The 18,394-nt window shown below is 40.5% G+C and overlaps 1 protein-coding gene across 2 annotated transcripts in view; it reads right to left on the bottom strand.

Moving 5' to 3' along the window:
- Positions 1–126: 126 nt before the first annotated feature.
- Positions 127–18,394, bottom strand: part of si:dkey-183c6.7 (urea transporter 1) — a 30,932-nt gene continuing 12,664 nt past the window's right edge. For both annotated transcript variants that reach the window (XM_032544176.1, XM_032544175.1), the window contains 4 exons: positions 12,792–12,939; positions 2,595–2,729; positions 1,020–1,069; positions 127–323 (listed from right to left, as the gene is read on the bottom strand). In XM_032544176.1, the coding sequence (XP_032400067.1) occupies positions 141–323; positions 1,020–1,069; positions 2,595–2,729; positions 12,792–12,939 (516 nt within the window). In that variant the 3' untranslated portion in view covers positions 127–140. The remainder of the gene's footprint in view (positions 324–1,019; positions 1,070–2,594; positions 2,730–12,791; positions 12,940–18,394) is intronic.

Raw genomic sequence — 18,394 nt, 5'->3', positions numbered from 1 at the left:
CTTCCTCAAAATGTTGAATGAACTTTTTTTGTATTTATGAAGAATCTATCAAATGTTTTTAATAAATATGTATATATGTATTGTATCTAACGCAGAAAGTACTGATACATTACTCTTGTGTGTGTGTGTGTGTCCTAGCGTTAGACATCAGTGCTCTCCCTGTCCGCGGTGTCCCCAGCTTCCCATTGGCTGTGGGAGCACAGGTTGTGTTCAGGAGCCATGACTCGACCAATCGGGATGCGGTACCCTGCTAAACTGCCGGTCATCAGCAACATCAGTGTGGCCGTCAGAGTAGCTGCCCAACTGCATGCTGGGAGACCAACCTACGAAAAGAGAGGGAGAGCATTTTTAATGAGATTTAATATGAGAGTGAAGGGATTTAAGGCAGTTTGAGTGAGAACAACCTCTATACTTGAGTTAGAGTTAGAGGGTTTTAGCATTAGTGTCTTTCCTGTTATATTGAAGTAGGTAGAAAAGATAAGTTGCGGTAACTAATAGACAAGTATAACCCCATGTACAGTAACTTCTGTTTATCTGCAGTTTGATTTTTTGCAATCTGCCTCGGCAATAATCAACAAAATAAAATGGACCAATCCTTATCACTGTGATGCAACAGTCCCACTGCCTTTTATGTGAAACTGCAGTTTGAATGACCAATCTGAATTACACATTTAACACCAGTGTTGAAAATCCTGCTGTTTTGCCATGCAGACATTTTTCTTCGGCTGAAATAATATAGCAATACACTTTTGACTGTTGAGTGTGGTCACAAGTGCAGCCGACTTAGTCCATCCATCCATCCATCTTCATCCGCTTATCCGGTAAGCCGACTTAGTGCACTGTACATTTCTAGTTCCAACCGATTGGAAGCTCGATAGCGTTCTACAACCATGCTATTGCTAAAGCTAAATCTGAAACCAAAATATATTCATCCTAGGCTTAAAAAATGGAAAGAAATGTTGAAGGCTTCTCAAGTGGTGCTGCTTCATACACACAATGCTTGAGGTGTGTGTACTTACAGTTCCCAGGAGATTGCCCAGAGCGACGTCAGCATATGCAGAGAGGAAGGCTGCGTGCAGAGGAGAAGATAGTAGGCTAAATATATCCTCAACACACTCACTGTGTATCTTTCCTCCAGGCTGCTGACATATACATACAGTAGCTGGTGCAGAGGTTGGCTGCAATTGGTCCCGATTGGAGACAGACTGGAATATTATCAATTAAGACCAATCTACCTAATGTGAGTAGATTAGCTCTCTGTCAAACTGCTCAGCACTAATGTCCATGGTGCTTCAGCTGCAATTTCAGATGTGTTGTAAATGTGTTTGTCTGTAATTATGAATGAGAGCAAAGGGAGACAGAAACGCTCAGTCTAAATACATCAATTAAATCAAACGTTACAGTGACAAATGACAAGAATTATTTACCAATTACAACCACTTGTCGCAGAGAGACGCATAGAAATTACCAAAGGACATGAAGCAAACAATTGACAGTAAGGAGACATGTGTATGGAAACAGTCCCTTTACAGTACAGTGAGCAGGCTAAATATTATTATATGTTACATTGAATTATTTTAAGTTTAAGCATGTTTTGACTGTAGTCATTAATGCCCACATGTCCCTTTTTACGGAACCCTTTACCCTAAGAATTCATCAGCATGTGATTGATTAACTGATTTACTAAAGGAACAGCGATGCCATAAGTGTCATTTCCATGATTTAAAGCTCAGACAAATTACATAAACTCAAACAGAATGCCTTCCACGCAAGCAGGAAAAACTGTCAGAGTCCCATCTCAACTGTATGGATTCCACTGTTTAGGAACAACATTTTTTTAGATCAAAAATATGAGCTTCTTTAGGTCCACAGACAGACAGAAAGTTTTCAAAATAAAATATGTAATGCAATAAAGTTCAAGATGATTTGTTAAAAGATTATGCTTGTATGATTTTAAAACCATTTCAATTTGAGCAATGATCCTATTGTTTTTCATTGGATTTGCACTGTGTGGCATAAGAGTGTTTCAGCACCATGGACAGAGACAATGTGTCGTTTAAGCACCATGGACAAAGCATTACAACGCAGTTTGTTTCTGTCGCCCTCCAGTGGCAGAGTACCGAATGACAAGAATAATGAGAAGAGCAAAAAGATTGGGATTTATTCCTAAATCTGCTCGTTTTAATATTCATGAAAACGTTAGGTTGAAGCATTTAAAGCAGAAGTTAGATACAAATGTGGTTCTTGTTTTTGTTGACCTTGGTAGTGAGCATTCTTTGCAATGCTTCTCTATTATTCTTGAGGGAAAAAGCATGCTGTTTTGCAAATGTGTGACAACTATAAATTACAACATGTCATTACCAAGAGTAATACCACACAAATCCTGAACAAAACAGGATTTGATACAGGATTTGTGTAATGTAAAAGTTCTTGAGGGCTAGTGGGACAAAAAACTAAAAGAACAAATGCAAAAGAGGGATGAACAACACAAAATATGATAATCAAATTCAACATCATCATATGTAAGATCACTAACACTGTCATTAGGCACAATAGATAGCGCAATAGTGTGTGCATGTGTGTCTGTGTGTCACCACTGGCGATGGCAAAGAGGTGGGTCCTCCAGCTGAAGGTGAAGTAGAGTCCTCCAACAGTCATGCAGCCCAGAGCTCCATTAAACCCAGAGAGACCCGAATACAGAAAATCATGACGCACCGCCATGGATAAACCTGTCACATACACAGTTACATCTTTATAAATTTTATTACAAAAAAACATGAGTCACTGCTGGTTACAGATCTGGGAATCACACAGGCAGAAGCAGAGGCAGACACACACATGGCTGCCTAGGCTGCTATACTAGAATTATCCATGTGGTGGCGTTAGACAAAAACTGTTGAATGGTTGCCTTCAGTAATATGCGTGTAACCTAATAAGGAAATGTTGATTTTCCCTTTCTATTCCCCATATGTACATAGACCTTGTGTAACACTGTTTACAGGATATGATGCACCACTAAAGAGGAGCTGCTTTGTCTCTTGTATTTATGATTTTTCCACTTTGGAAAAGACTGCGTGCAGCCAGTGGGCATATGACGATGGTAAGTAGAGCTGGGTATAAGAAGTGCTGACCAAGACCCGGGTTGCCCCTGTTACACTTAAATAAAAGCCTTCAGATTTTTCAACTCTTTTACTGTAATGAGGCTGTAGGAGTAAGAGAAAATGAGAAGGCTTTATTGGAAACTGATGACACAGGACTTCTCTAAGGAGACTTTTAAGTTGCATGTTACTTATAATAAATAACATTTTAACAAGTCCATACAATAACACTTCAGTATCAATGTTTTCCTTTTTGGTATTACATATTACAGCCCTGATTCCATCAACCAGTCTCTGTGGTACTGCTGCAGTAGGTGGGTGAACAGCAGGTCAATGCTAATAAACACTGTGAAGCTGAAGCTTTACAGTATGCACACTGCACAAGGAGTATGCTGACCCAAATAAATTTCAAGGAGGCCAGGAGCATTGACCTTTTCTCTGCTGCTTTTGAGCAGCATCTGCACCGTGCTTTTCAACCCACACATGAGGGAGATTAACTATGTCATCAGAACGAGTAGGGCCGCTGGGTTCAGCTGCAAAGGCCAGCAAGCTTTATTCAGGATCAGCGAGCAGCATAATGCTGTGCAAATAAAGATAGTTTTGGCCTATCTGGCGGAGGGGCTCAAGCACGTTTCAGCACCGAAAACTTTTACTTGGGGTCAGATGTCTGCTTCGTTGCACCTTTAACCTGCTCTGCTACATCTATTTAGGCCTGTACAGTTGAAAAAGATAATCTGACTCAAAACACCAGGAAAAAACAAACACTTGTATATCACTAAACAAGGGTAGACAAAACAGTAGAAATAATGGAGTCAAACACAACACTGACCACAGCCTTAGAAATTACTAGTTGAACCAACTAGTAAACAATTTACTCAATAAATTGGCAACCGTGTTAGTTGGAATCAGCATTGTCAATTAGTTGCACTTTTGGGTATTTCTGCCTTCTGCTGCACACCATTCCAAAGGGACAACACTGCGTATATGTGTGTGAAAGCAGCAGAGGCCATCCGTCCTGTAGCCCCACGCAGCTACAGCAGCACCCAAAAAAATAATTTTTAATTTAAAACTGATTACCGGGTGTTTCATTTATACATACATAACTTATGTTTGTGGAAACATTACCTCTACAGCAGAAATGGCGTATTTTCACCTTCCTCAGTAAGAGCAATATCATAAAACCGCTGTGTGGCTTGTATATGTATAATGTATGTATCATTTACAAGAGTCCTAGGCTGAATGTGCTCCTCAGTGATGTATTGGAATTTTCCTTTGCTCATTAGCCTTGTTGCATTGTCATGTCTCATAAGCATTGCCACATTTTGCCTTTCAAACCCATTTCAAACTCTAAATGCATAGCAGCCAAGCTGAAAATGCATCACCATTCATGCTAAACCAGAGATAGATGGCAGCAGTATAAATGTCAACACACAGTGGCTTGCATAAGTTTACACACCCATGTTTAAGTTGATTGAAAAGAGGAATAAAAAAAACATTTTTTAGAAGTGAATCTTGATGCCTTAATTCAAAACATTTAGGAAAATCCAACCTTTTAAGGACACCAATTTTCTTTCTGAATGAATAATGTATTGTAAATAAACAAATGTTCTTCCTTGAAAATACAGGGGACATAAGTATACACACCCCTATGTTAAATTCCCATAGAGGCAGGCACTTTTTTTTTTTAAAGGCCAGTTATTTCATGGATCCAGGTTACTATGCATCCTGATAAAGTTCCCTTGGCCTTTCGAATTAAAATACCCCCCCATCATCATATACCCTTCACCATACATAGAGATTGGCATGGGGAACTTTCCATAAGATCATATCTCAAGGAAAATCAAACCAGCTATTAAGCTAACTGAAATAACACCATGCCAATCTCTATGTATGGTGAAGGGTATGTGACGATGGGGGGTATTTTAATTCCAAAGGCCAAGGGAACTTTATCAGGATGCATAGTAACCTGGATCCATGAAATAACATTATTCATTCACAAAGAAAATTGGTGTCCTTAAAAGGTGGGATTTTCCTAAATATTTTGAATTAAGGCATTAAAGATGTTTTTTTTATTCCTCTTTTTAATCAACTTTAGCATGGGTGTGTAACCTTATGCAAGCCACTGTACACGTAGTTAGCCATTGCTGCAGCTACTCCACCACTCTGCATCTTCCCTGTATTACTACAGCATGCTAGAATACCACAGAATTCTTCTGCAGTAAGAGTCATTTCAGAAGCTCCACTGTAGATAAAGGAGCGTCAGGCTGTGCTGTGATTGATTTCCTTATTACCAGACATTGTGGGCTGTAGTTTAGCATTCTGGTCTTGAAGCAGATTGACCACACCCCAGTACCGCCTCCTCCCTCTGTGTCTGCTGCTCCCTCTTTCCACTCTCTGTTTGCATTGCCCCTTTCACAGCCACTCTCTAAACGCTCCGGCACCGTCTGCACTAATCTCCTCTCTTCCTCATTCCATTCATTATCTTCTTCTTCATCTTCCTGTTCAATGTCACCATTTCCCTTTGTTTCTCATCCACAGAACTTCCCTCCTTCCCTCCCTTGCTTCCTTCATCACACCCTCTCACTCCGCTCCCCTCGTTCCCTTCCCTCCACACATATGGGTGTCATTAAAGACTAATGGCAATGTGGGAGGGATGGTCCAGAGGATACAAAAAGTCTAATATGTGCGCCTGTGTCTGTGTGTGTGTGTGTGTGTGTGGTGTGAGAGTCACGCCCACTGTGATATTGTCTATGCTAATAGCATTAGTCAGAGTGCTCTTATCATATTGAACCCAATATCTCCTCTCCACCAGTGGCTGCCTACATCCAACCACATGCATACGTGCATACTAAATGGAGGACATTGCAATCGGATGGAATTAACAACTGAAATGAACTGTACATAATGCTTTGTTTTCCAGTGTCAGTGTGTGATGGCTAACTTTGCATTTTGGCCTTTGCTCTTCATACAGCCGGTGAATCCATCATTCTGTCAGTTTATGCTGTCGAGCGGAAAACGGTTTGTAGACGCTGCTTAATGGATTGCTCTGAATGTGGGCTTGTTTTTCCACACTGTCCAGATATCAGACGTTGTATAGGCCTATTTCTACAATCCTCTTTCTTTGTGAATAAAAGCTGAGGTTGCACATGTTTGGCCAAGAAATACAGAAAATTAGACCTGATGATAGCAGTAGACGAAAAGTTAAGGGACTTGCTAATTATTTATTTCAAGGTACAGCTGTGGGTATTTGGTTATAAGCTAAATTATTTAACAAATTAATTTTTTTTTTTTTATTAATGCTTTTTTTCTTTGATAGTTCAAACTTTCCCCCACTACCTGGTTGTAGTACAGGTCATATGGAGGGGGGAAAAGTGAAAACTTGAAAAAAAAAACTTTTATGCGTTATGTCCCATCATAAATACAAAGCTCCTTAAAGAACAGTGAAATCCAGTTGAGTCTCACTTTCTCTTCCTTCCTGTGTTTGATCCCACTTTAAAGCATTTCTACAATCCTCCATTAGAGGCTCTGGCCTACATACAGCCCCTGATCTTCTCCTCTGGAAACCCCTCATGGGAATAGTTTACGCCACATTGCTTTGAGTGACAGTTCTTAATATGGCCTTACATTCTGCCTGTCACAGGCCAACTTTGTGTCTCCTCCCTCTTTCAGTCTGAGCCATGCTACTGTATTGCTGCTATTTTCCTCATGTGTCCTGCTCACAGACAGAGTAGGCAGCATTAAGAGGACATGAGGCGGACCTACTCATAAAGAGCCACAGTGATTTCCCCCGCCTGTCGTCATGGATCCACACATCTCTTAACAGCTGCTGTCTGCCTGACTGTGGTCTCTCACTTCAGATATATCCTTGAATAAAACTCATTAAACTGATGACAACAGCACCAAAGGTGGAGATGAATAAGACAGTGACGAAAGTGGCTGTTTGGTGATTAACATTAGCTATTTTTAGCCGTTAGCTTTTGCTATTGTGGAGGTACCGGTAAGTGTTCAAAGACAATAGGCAAAAGAGATGACACAGTAATAATATTATAATAATAACAAAACACTGCATCAAGAAAAATGCTTTTCCCTGTTTGGCTACGGGAAGAGAAAAAGTCAACATTCTGGTTATTGTGGACTTAGTCTGGCATTGCCAGACCCTCCACCACAGCGCTGCGGAGAAGGGTCTGGCTAGTCCACACAGCATTCTGGGATGGACAAAAACTTGCTTTGGTTTATTTGCATTTCTTTAGACAAATCACAAGCGTCTTGGGCGGCACCAGGCTCCGCACAGAACATACGGCGGAATTTACAGCGGCACCAGAGCAATCCCGGAACAGTGGAACATTGTGGATATAGACTAGTGTGGCCTTAACGCCAATGTAACTATGATGAACATTAAGTCTCCATGGTGCAAACCAACATGAACACAACTTTAGTATCACACTAACTAGTTTAGTGTGGACTTTACATTGAACTTGGGAGATTGTAAGGCTTTCCTAGGGGTATATGGATATATATACATATATATATATATATATATCCATATACCCCTATATACACACACACACACACACAACACACATACATATACACACACATATATATATATATATATATATACATACATACATACATACATACACTACCGGTCAAAAGTTTGGGGTCACTTAGAAATTTCCATTGCACTCCATTATAGACAGAATACCAGCTGAGGTCAGTTGCATTGTTTTTTTTAACCCGGTCAGCAGTTTTCAAATTACATTAAGTGCTTACATAATTGCAAAAGGATTCTCCAGTGTTTTCTCAGTTAGTTTTTTAAAATGATATCAAATTAGTAAACAGAATGTGCCTCTGGAAAATTGGATCAATGGTTGCTGATAATGGGCAATGTAGATATTGCATTAAAGATCAGCCACCCACTCAGTATATATATATATATATATATATATATATATATATATATATATATATATATACAGTATATATATATATATATATATATTATGGACAATAAGGGAGTTTCTGAGCAGTTTCTAGAACAGAACTTCTCACAATCCAATAGCCAAAAGAATGCAATCTCCAAATGTCAAAAATATGTAAAACAAATGGTACCAACCCAAAAATTGCTGCAACCACTTATAAAATAAAAGGACATGGGAATGGCCATCATATGTTCTTTAATCATAATGTTGTATGCCATTATACACCCTAGACTTTCAAAATTGAAAACATTGTGTTTGGGCACCTAACCAAACACAGTGTTTATTTCAGAATTACTTTTAACAACAACTTGTCATACAGTGCTGAGCCGCGTCTCAAATTAGTCTTCAGGTTCCCAGCTTTCAGATTTTTATGGGGCATATACTGTTGACCTGCTATCTCCCCCTAAAGACCCCCTGCCCCCTCTGAAAAAGACAAAAATGGGTCTACAGTATGTGGGTCTCAGTTGGTTAATGACAGTAAAGGTGTCTAGTTAATATAGTTATGTTATGATAGAACTGTTATTTGGCTAAGTTTAGCAAGCAGTTTGTCTCATACACACGCACACACGCACGCACGCACGCACACTTTTTTCTCCTTCACTTACTTCACTACTTTTTTCCTTCTCAACTCCTTATCCCTTTTCTCTCCCCTCCATCACCATCTGACACTTTCTTCTTTATCTCTTGACACTGATCTCTGGTTCGCTGTCAGGCAGGATTAAGTTTTGAATCCAACCTTGCAGCGGTTATTCACATTCTTAACTCTCTCACAGTGTGCCGCTTCTTCCCTTGTTTCTCTGTGTGTGGGTGTATGTGCATTTACATTTAATCAGGGCAGCCAGTTCACCCAACTACATGGTAAAAGATGCAATATAACACTAGACGTCCAGATTCTGCTTATAACGGCAACAAAAATAATAATAACAAACCTTTTTATTACGTTCTTCCAAACAAAGTTACAAAGAGCCTAACAACATTGTCACAATATAAAAAGCAAGTATAACATAATCAATCAATCAATCAACATTTATTTATATAGCACTTTACAGCACCAGCAGGTGTCCAAAGTGCTTTACATCATCAAGAAAACAAACACAACATTCACGTGAGACACAAACAAACAAAACAAACAAACAGACAAAGCATAAAAAACAGACAGATTAAGTAACCTATAATCATCAGAAGAAGAATTGTTACACCACTACTGTGTATTAAAAGCCATTCTAAATAAAACATAAGAACAAATAATAAAGATAGCAAGTATTAGAAGAGGATACAAAGCATGAAATACACTGTACATAGCAGAATCTTCAAGAGGATGTAAGAGGTAATCTGGAGGCAAGGAGCCTGACAGCCGAAGGGCCCGGACAGAGAAAGCGCTCCTACTGATGCTGTAGATCAGGGGTCTTCAACACTTTTTAAGCCAAGGACCCCTTAACTGAAAGTGAGATGTCGCACGGACTCCATACTACATATTGTATCAAATGAAGTTGCATAATAAACTACAATAACGACTTCTTACATTCCCTTTTTGCATTAGCTATTAAAATTGTAATTGTTGGCATGATTTTATAAATCATCTTTGAATGTTACAGAGTGAATTTAGGATTAACTGTATCAGTGGGCTTCTATCTTAGTGGCTACCTTACCTATAGGCCAGTAAGTGGGAATTTATATTTGCTAATAATATGTTGGAATTCAGTTTTTTGGAGGCCCCTCTGCAATGACTCTAAGGACCCCCTAGGGGTCCCAGACTCTCTATTAAAGATCTATGCTGTAGAGCTCAAGACACTGTCACATATATAGTTTCTTTTTTAAAGTGACTAAAGAGTCAGTAATTTCCTAATATAGCTGGGCACTGTAATCTTTAACAAATGTTACAGAGACAGGAGTAAATTGTGCATGTGGATTAATACACATCTGGTGCTCTAGTAAGGATTTACAACAAGACCGTGTACTGTATGTGTATTCGACAAATAAACTACAGTGCCCATGATGATTAGTAATTAGGGAACATCAACTAGTTCAATAGTGTGAATTATTCATTTAGAAGTTTTTGGGAAACAATGGAGCTATAAAGGTACAGACGAATACGCTACAGATTTGAATACCCAGACAATAATATTTATTGTATTTATGTATTTTTTAGGATTTATTGGCAAAAAAATGTATAGAACATTACAAACCTCATCATTTGGAAATTCAAAGTGATTTGGCGAAGATCGGAGATTGTCTATGGTGGAGCACTGAATAACCTTTTTAACAACAATGAAGGCTGCCAATGACTTAATTTGAGCTAACACAAAAGACACTGGAGAAAACATGGACAAACACGACAATAAAAATGGGAAAAAAAGAAGAGATAATGTACAAATGACAGCAATAGAGACCATGTTTTTCCTATTGTTGTTTCCTCCCAGCTCTGTTGCCCACACAATCTCATTACAGTGACATCTCTTTGATTACATTCTGGTTACACTGTTGTTCTTATTGCAGCATTGTGCATGTGTCTGCCACTGTTAGCATGTGTCCACGGGTATTTGTACAAGTATGTCTATGTACAAGCTCACTCCCACTCCTCTGTTTCTCACAGCATGACTCATAGCGCCACACACACACACACACACACACACAGAAGTATTTGAGGACACTGTATTGTAATTTTAGCGGCAGACGGAAGCAGGAGGCTCAAGTCGTCTAAACTCCTAGCATGTCTCATTCTCTCTCCCCTTCTCTGAATAGTCACGTTTATGCAGATGTAAAAAGCATACACAGTCACAGACAGTGTGTTTGTCTATACGCCAGTTGTTATCTGTGCCCGACTAATTGCTGGGAGTGGCCCACAGGCCTATCATATTTATATGCGCTGCTGCTGTTGTTTTTTGCAGAGGTGTTTAATAAACCTTGACCGACTTTAGCCTCGTTAGACCTACTGTAATTCAACATTTGATGTGCAGGGACAGGGAGCGAAGCCTGCAATTTATTTGAGGTCCTGACTGATGGTTTAATAAATTGAAGATTTACAGTGCTACCTAAGACAAAGGTTCATGATACTGCATTATGCTATTGGCACCGGTATGGTGGCTTGTTGCTGCAGAACATAGTGTCAGTAGCCACATAAAGCAAATATGGTACTGCTTTTATATGTATCGTTTTATTGCTTGTTGTTTAACATTGCTATTGGTAAAATATACTATATAAAAAACGGCTAGCGTGTGATTAAAAGTAAACAACATGAATCAATGCCACCCTCCTGTGGAAACCCATTTCGGCCGCTTGTACCCTGGATCTTGTTCTTTCGGTTGTGACCCGGCCTTCATGACCATGGGTGAGAGTAGGAACGAAAACCAACCGGTAGATCGAGAGCTTTGCCTTCTGGCTCAGCTCTTTTCGTCACAACGGTGCGATAAATTGAATGTGATACCATAGCCGCTGTGCTGATTCTCCGACCAATATCCCGCTCCATTGTCCCCTCACTCGCGAACAAGGTATTTAAACTCCATCACTTGGGCTAAGGACTCATTCCCTACCTGAAGAAGGAACTCCATTGGTTTCCTACTGAGAACCATGGCCTCAAATTTAGAGGTGCTGATCCTCATCCCTGCCGCTTCACACTCAGCTGCGGTTAGAGACAGGGTGAGTAGCCCAGTCATCCGTGAGGAGCTTGGGGTAGAGCCACTGCACCTTTGCATTGAAAGGAGCCAGTTAGGTGGTTTGGGCATCTGGTAAGGATGCCTTCTGGGTGCCTCCCTAGGGAGGTGTTCCAGGCACGTCCAGCTGGGAGGAGGCCTCGGGGAAGACCCAGGATTAGGTGGAGGGAATTATATCTCCAACCTGGCCTGGGAACACCTCGGGATCCCCCAATCGGAACTGGTTAATGTGGCTCGGGAAAGGGAAGTTTGGGATCCCCTGCTGGAGCTGCTTCCCCCACATCCCAATAACAGATAAGCGGACAAAGATGGATGGATGGATGAATCAATGCTATCTAACCTTATCTTTAACATACGTTGCATGTAGGAGAATCACGATAATTAGCCAGGTGCTCTGCTTTTCTTCCGTATCTAACCCAGGTTATACAGGGTAGATCCTGCCCCTGCCTCTTGCCCAGTTGTCAGCTGGGATAGGCTCTAGCCCATTGGGAGCTCACAAGAGACAAATTAGCAGACAGAATGGGGTCGTCCCTGTGGCTTGAACATGAACTGCCGCATCCCAGATTTGAGTTGTCGGTTGTTAGGTTTTTCTCCCCTTTTGTTTCCTGTCCTCTCAAAAAAATACTGACTTTAAATCCTTAGTATGGGTCAAGCACTAGAAACTCTACATCCAATCTCTGCATAATGCAACCAGTAGGTCAGATCCTTCCTGCCGGCATACATAACATCTATCAATCACACGGTTTTATATCACTGGCCTTTTGTTATAAATGTTATCTGTGCCCAAGCTGACATAACCCCCTTATGGTGATTATAAATGAGGTTTTTATCTCACACTCAACAAATCTCCACCAGAGCCACAGAAGACATTATTACACAACAGTACAGTGATCAACCATGATTAGTTGAATAATGATACCCAAGGCCAAGATAATGGCAGTAACGCCAACAATAGTATGAAGTCGGTACAGTATGACTTACAACCAAATACAATAATATTCCTTTTTGCTAACACTCGCAGTCCTCCCACGCAGACATTCAACACACAGATGGAGACTCACCAACCAGCGTTCCAACTGCTGATCCCAGCAGAGCATGGGCGGCCAGCAGGGGGGAGTAGAGCAGAACAGCTCCCAGGATGAGGAGGGAGGGCCCCAGAGCTCCACAGGCAAAGATCTGACCCACACCCAGAGGGATGCCAAGCATTACCTGGACAAGAGAGAGAAGTTACACAAGGACTTTGAGAAGACTTTACAAAACGTAACATAAAACAAATGATACAACAAGAGTTTTACACTCTAATAAGATTCCAATAGCTGATGCACACTCACAAATGCATGTGCGGAATCCTTTCAGAAGCTCTTCCCAGTCAAAACTAGCCTTTTTTCTTCACCCAATTAAACACATGCACACACACACAGTCAATGAGAAGTGAAGAGTTTCCATGGTGATGGGATGGGTACATCTGCCTGTCGCTGATATTTATAAGTCATAATTGGTCTTTAATCATATCACCGAAAGAGTAAATAGGCTGTTGTGGTAGTGCAGCCAGAGCTCCATCCCCAGCAGAGCAAAAGTTGAAGACATTAAATATAAATAGGGCCGACGTCATCCTCATCTCTGGGGAGAAACAGAAGAAAGATGGAAGGAGGAATGAAGGAAGGAGGAGAGCAATAAAAAGGAAAAATAGAGGGGAAAACTGAAGAGGAGGAGGCGGTTGTTTCAAATCAAGGACTGCAACAGAAAAAAAAGACTTTATTGTGCTGTCCTTGAAAATGTGGTTACATACACTATTTTTTGTAAACTGCATTATGAAGGAGAGCAAAGAAGGATGAAATAGAGATTGAGAAAGTGATGAAGAAAGATGTGGAAAGTGGGAGACGTAGGAAGGAGATTTGCATGGCAGAGCAGAGACTCAGGAGATGAGAAGCAGAGCAATAAAGAGAATGATTTAGAGGTTTCAGATCTCCCACGTAACAAACCAAAGGGAATTTATGAAATGATAAAGACGGCGTTTATAAGGCCAGAGACAGACAGATGGAAGGAAGAGAAAAAAGTTTTTAGAATAGTATAGGAAGAAACAGAGAGAAATAATCTGAGACGGAGGGCCTGGAACTTGTGGAGAGTAATGATGTAGTGTGAAGGACATACTGTTCCACGGGGCGCGATGCTTGGTAATAGAATGGTGTGTAAATCTTATATTCAGGACCCCTGACAGCGCTGAGAGGCTTTAGATGGTGTAGCTAATCTAGTTAAGACAACTTCACAGTCAGTTTGTAGATCACTGTGTGCAGGAGTACACTTGTACAATATCATTAACCTCTTCTAGCTCTTACTGTGCCTCAACAACACACGGACGTGGTAAATAAGTCCAACAATCAAAATGTATTGTCTCAATACTTTGGCTTATGGCTTTTGCAGCTAAACTATTGAATTTGTACAGTGAAGATAGATATTTACTGGTTTAGATGTGTGTACATGTTCATAGGAATTTGTATAGTTTGGTGTATCTGCATGTGAGATTTTAAAGTCAAAATGAAATCAGCACATACTGTCAAACTGCATGATGCAAATACATTTACAAAAAAGGCAAACAAGGAATCTTTATGTACATTCATTACATTTAGAAGACGATTCAAATCCCTATTTCTGATTCGGATCAGGTGATCTGTTCAGCATGCTTCCAAACAACAAGGCAAGCAAGGCAAGGCAGCTTTATTTGTATAGCACATTTCAGCAACAAGGAAATTCAAAGTGCTTTACACAAAATCAGTTAAACAGATAAAACACAAGTAAAAACAGTTAAAAATCACAAGCATTAAAACCGGTTAAAACACATGAATAGACAGTTAAAAACAAAGAGAAACATAAAACACAAGAATAAATTACAGTGCAGCATAAGAAATTTAAAGAAATGATTAGTCATTTAAAGAAAGGCAGCATCAAATAGAAAGGTCTTCAGCCTTGATTTAAAAGAAACTGGAGTACAGGGATCTCAGGTTTTGGGGTTTTTCCGAATGAGGGATAGAAACTGAAAGGTTCACCCGTTTTGTTTTGACCGGGGGGCGAAAGCAGACCTGTCCCAGATGACCTGAGAGGTCTGGGTGGTTCATAGTGTAGTAGCAGATCAGCAATATATTTTGGACCTAAACCGTTAAGTGATTTATAAACTAGCAAGAGTACTTTGAAATCAATTCTTTGAGACACAGGAAGCCAGTGTAAAGACTTCAGAACTGGAGTGATGTGATCCAGTCTCTTGGTCTTAGTGAGGACTCGAGCAGCAGCGTTCTGAATCAGCTGCAGCTGTCTGATTGATTTTTTAGGGAGACCTGTAAAGACCCCGTTACAGTAGTCAAGTCTACTGAAGATAAAGGCATGGACAAGTTTTTTCCAAATCCTGTTGACACATAAGTCCTTTAACCCTTGATATATTCTTAAGGTGATAGTAGGCTGACTTTGTAATTGTCTTAATGTGGCTGTTAAAGTTCAGGTCTGAGTCCATGACTACACCAAGATTTCTGGCTTTGTCTGTTGTTTTTAACATTGTTGTTTGAAGCTGAGCGCAGACTTTTAATCGTTCCTCTCTTGCTCCAAAAACAACCACCTCAGTTTTTCCTTCATTTAATTTCAGAAAGTTCTGGCACATCCAGCCGTTAATTTGTTCGATGCACTTAGTCAGTTTTTGTATTGGACTATAGTCCCCTGGCGATAAGGTTATGTAATTTGTGTGTCGTCCGCATAACTATGGTAACTTATTTTGTTTTTCTCCATAATCTGAGCCAGTGGAAGCATGTAGATGTTAAACAGAAGAGGCCCCAGAATGGAGCCTTGCGGAACTCCGCACGTCATATTTGTACGCTCAGATGCATAATTACCTATAGACACAAAGTAATCCCTATTCTTTAGGTAGGATTCAAACCAGTTTAGTACTGAGCCAGAAAGGCCAACGCAGTTTTCCAATCGGTCTAGTAGTATGTCGTGGTCGACCGTGTCAAATGCAGCACTGAGATCAAGTAATACTAAGATTGAAATTTTGCCATTATCTGTGTTAAGGTGGATGTCATTAAAGACTTTGACAAGAGCCGTTTCAGTGCTGTGGTGTGGTCGGAAACCCGACTGAAAGGTATCAAAACTGTTGCTTAGTGACAAGAAATGGTTGAGTTGTTGAAAGACTACTTTTTCAATGATTTTACTTAAAAACGGAAGGTTTGATATTGGCCTATAGTTGCTCATTAGTGACTTGTCTAGGTTGTTCTTTTTTAAGAGTGGCTTGATTACTGCAGTTTTCAGGGCCTGTGGAAAGATACCTGAAAGAAGAGATGTGTTCACAATCTGTAGAAGATCAGAAGTCAAACAATTGGAAACATTTTTGAAAAGTCCCGTTGGTAGAACATCAAGGCAACAGGTCGAGGTTTTCAGATGTTGAATAATGTCCTCCAGGTTTGTATGGTTGATCGTGTGAAATTCTGTCATATTGGAACTATTTTTGCTTGAACACTGTGACAACACATATCCTGGACTTGATATGGAGGCACTGACTGTTTGTCTAATCTTTTGAATTTTGTCTTTGAAGAAGGAGGCAAAGTCATTGCAGGCCTTGGTAGATAAAAGTTCAGATGCTACTGGTACTGGAGGGTTTGTTAACCTATCAACAGTAGCAAACAAAGCACGGGAATTATTATTGTTTCTAGAGATAATATCAGAGAAAAAGGACCTTCTTGCATTCCTCAGTTCCAAATTATAAATGCGAAGTCTCTCTTTATAGGAGTTATAATGGACCAGGAGATTTGTTTTTCGCCACCTTCGTTCAGCTTTCCTACACTCTCTTTTTTCTGTTCTCACCAGTAGGACATTTCTCCATGGAGATCTTTCTTACCAGATACAACTTTGACCTTAGTGGGAGCAATGGCATCAATAACATTTGTGATTTTACAGTTGAAATTATCTACAAGCTCACTGACTGATAGCCCAGAGAGGGCTGGTGTGGAGGAGAAAAGCTGTATAAATGTGTCACTGGTGTTTCAGTGATATACCGTTTTCTGATTATCTTTGTTTGGACACTTTTGGGCACAGAGATAGTGCCGTTAAAGAAAACACAGGAATGATCTGAGAGAGCAACGTCAGTCACCACAACCTTGGAAATGTTCAGACCTTTGGAGACAATCAAGTCCAGAGTGTGCCCCTTATTGTGGGTGGGCTCCGTCACATGCTGAGTCAGTCCATAGTTCTCAAAAACACAACACAGCTCTTTTGTCCCCCTGTCCTGGGGGCTGTCAACATGAATGTTAAAATCACCCGCAATGATTACACAATCAAAGTTAATGCAGATAATAGACAGCAGTTCAGTGAAGTCATCAATGAAAGTTGCACAATATTTAGGTGGCCTGTAGATATTTAGAAACATCGCTTGAGGGGAAGATCTTATTGAAGAGCAACATATTCAAAAGAAACAAAATTTCCATAACATATTTGCGTACAGTGGAATGAGTCATTAAACAAAATGGCGACTCCACCTCCTTTCTTATTCACTCTATTCTCACTCATAAAACTGAAGTTAGGGGGAGCTGACTCGATGAGAACAGCAGCGCTGTTATTATGGTCTAACCAGGTTTCAGTTAAAAACATAAAATCTAGATTGTGCTTAGTAATAAAATCATTGATTAAAAATGATTTTCCTGCCAAAGACCTGACGTTTAGTAAGGCTAGTGTTAGTGTGTTTTCATTTTTTGGGACAGGCTGTAGCTGACGAGGAATGGATGCTAAATTTGCTAAGTTTGCAGTTAAGTGCTTATTCACCATTCTTTTCCTATTACCTATCACAACAGAAATTGAGGAAGAATTGAATCCACAGGGCCCGGGCTTGTCTTGAAAAGAGTCATTAGTATCACTAGTCCTGCAGCCAAGGCCCGGCACATATCAGATAGTGCTTGCCAGATTTTGCACACAAGCGTCCTTATCAGTCTGGGGGGAAGGAGTTTCTGACATCCTGGTAGTGGTGCTTGGCGTTTTACTTTTGCCCGGGTTGAGCCATGGGGGTAGGAAGGGGTGCATAATTGATGGGGGAAATAAGGGAAGGGTGTGTGGAGACATCAGTAGAGACAGCGATGAATCCTCAGAAGGTTCGGGGTTGGAAGGTTTGAGGGGTGCTGGACGGGTGAAGAGGGGAGTGGAGGTTTCGTGTCTCTGCTCTCTGGTCTCCCATGGTCAAATCTTTGCACAGACGGGGCTGTGCTGGATCACTGCCGCACTTTGTTGTGTCTTCCTTTTGTTTTGTGACCTTGGCAGAGGGAGCAGATGTGTAGCGCAGAAAGTAAAGCAGATTAGAGGTGAACAGCTTTACTCCTGGCTTGTTAAGGGAAAGTCTATCTGCTTTAAAAAGATGTCTGCGCTCCCAGAAAATGTTTAAATTGTCAATGAACTTCAGAGAGTGGACGGTACATTCAGTTGAAAGCCATTTGTTTAGTCCCAACAGTCGGCTGAATCTCTCATCTCCTCTTCTGACTGACGGTATAGGACCACTGATAAACACATTTGCGCTTAGGGGGTGACTGTGTCAAGCAGTTCCCTAAAGTCCAGTTTCAGCAATTCAGACTGTTGCTTTACAACATCATTTGACCCTATATGCAGAAAAATGTTCTTCACAGTTGGGTGTGCTGCCACGATA

This window comes from Etheostoma spectabile, chromosome 19 (genome assembly GCF_008692095.1).
Source record: "Etheostoma spectabile isolate EspeVRDwgs_2016 chromosome 19, UIUC_Espe_1.0, whole genome shotgun sequence".
Taxonomy (NCBI): Eukaryota; Metazoa; Chordata; class Actinopteri; order Perciformes; family Percidae; genus Etheostoma; species Etheostoma spectabile.
This window is presented reverse-complemented; position numbering and strand designations above follow the sequence as displayed.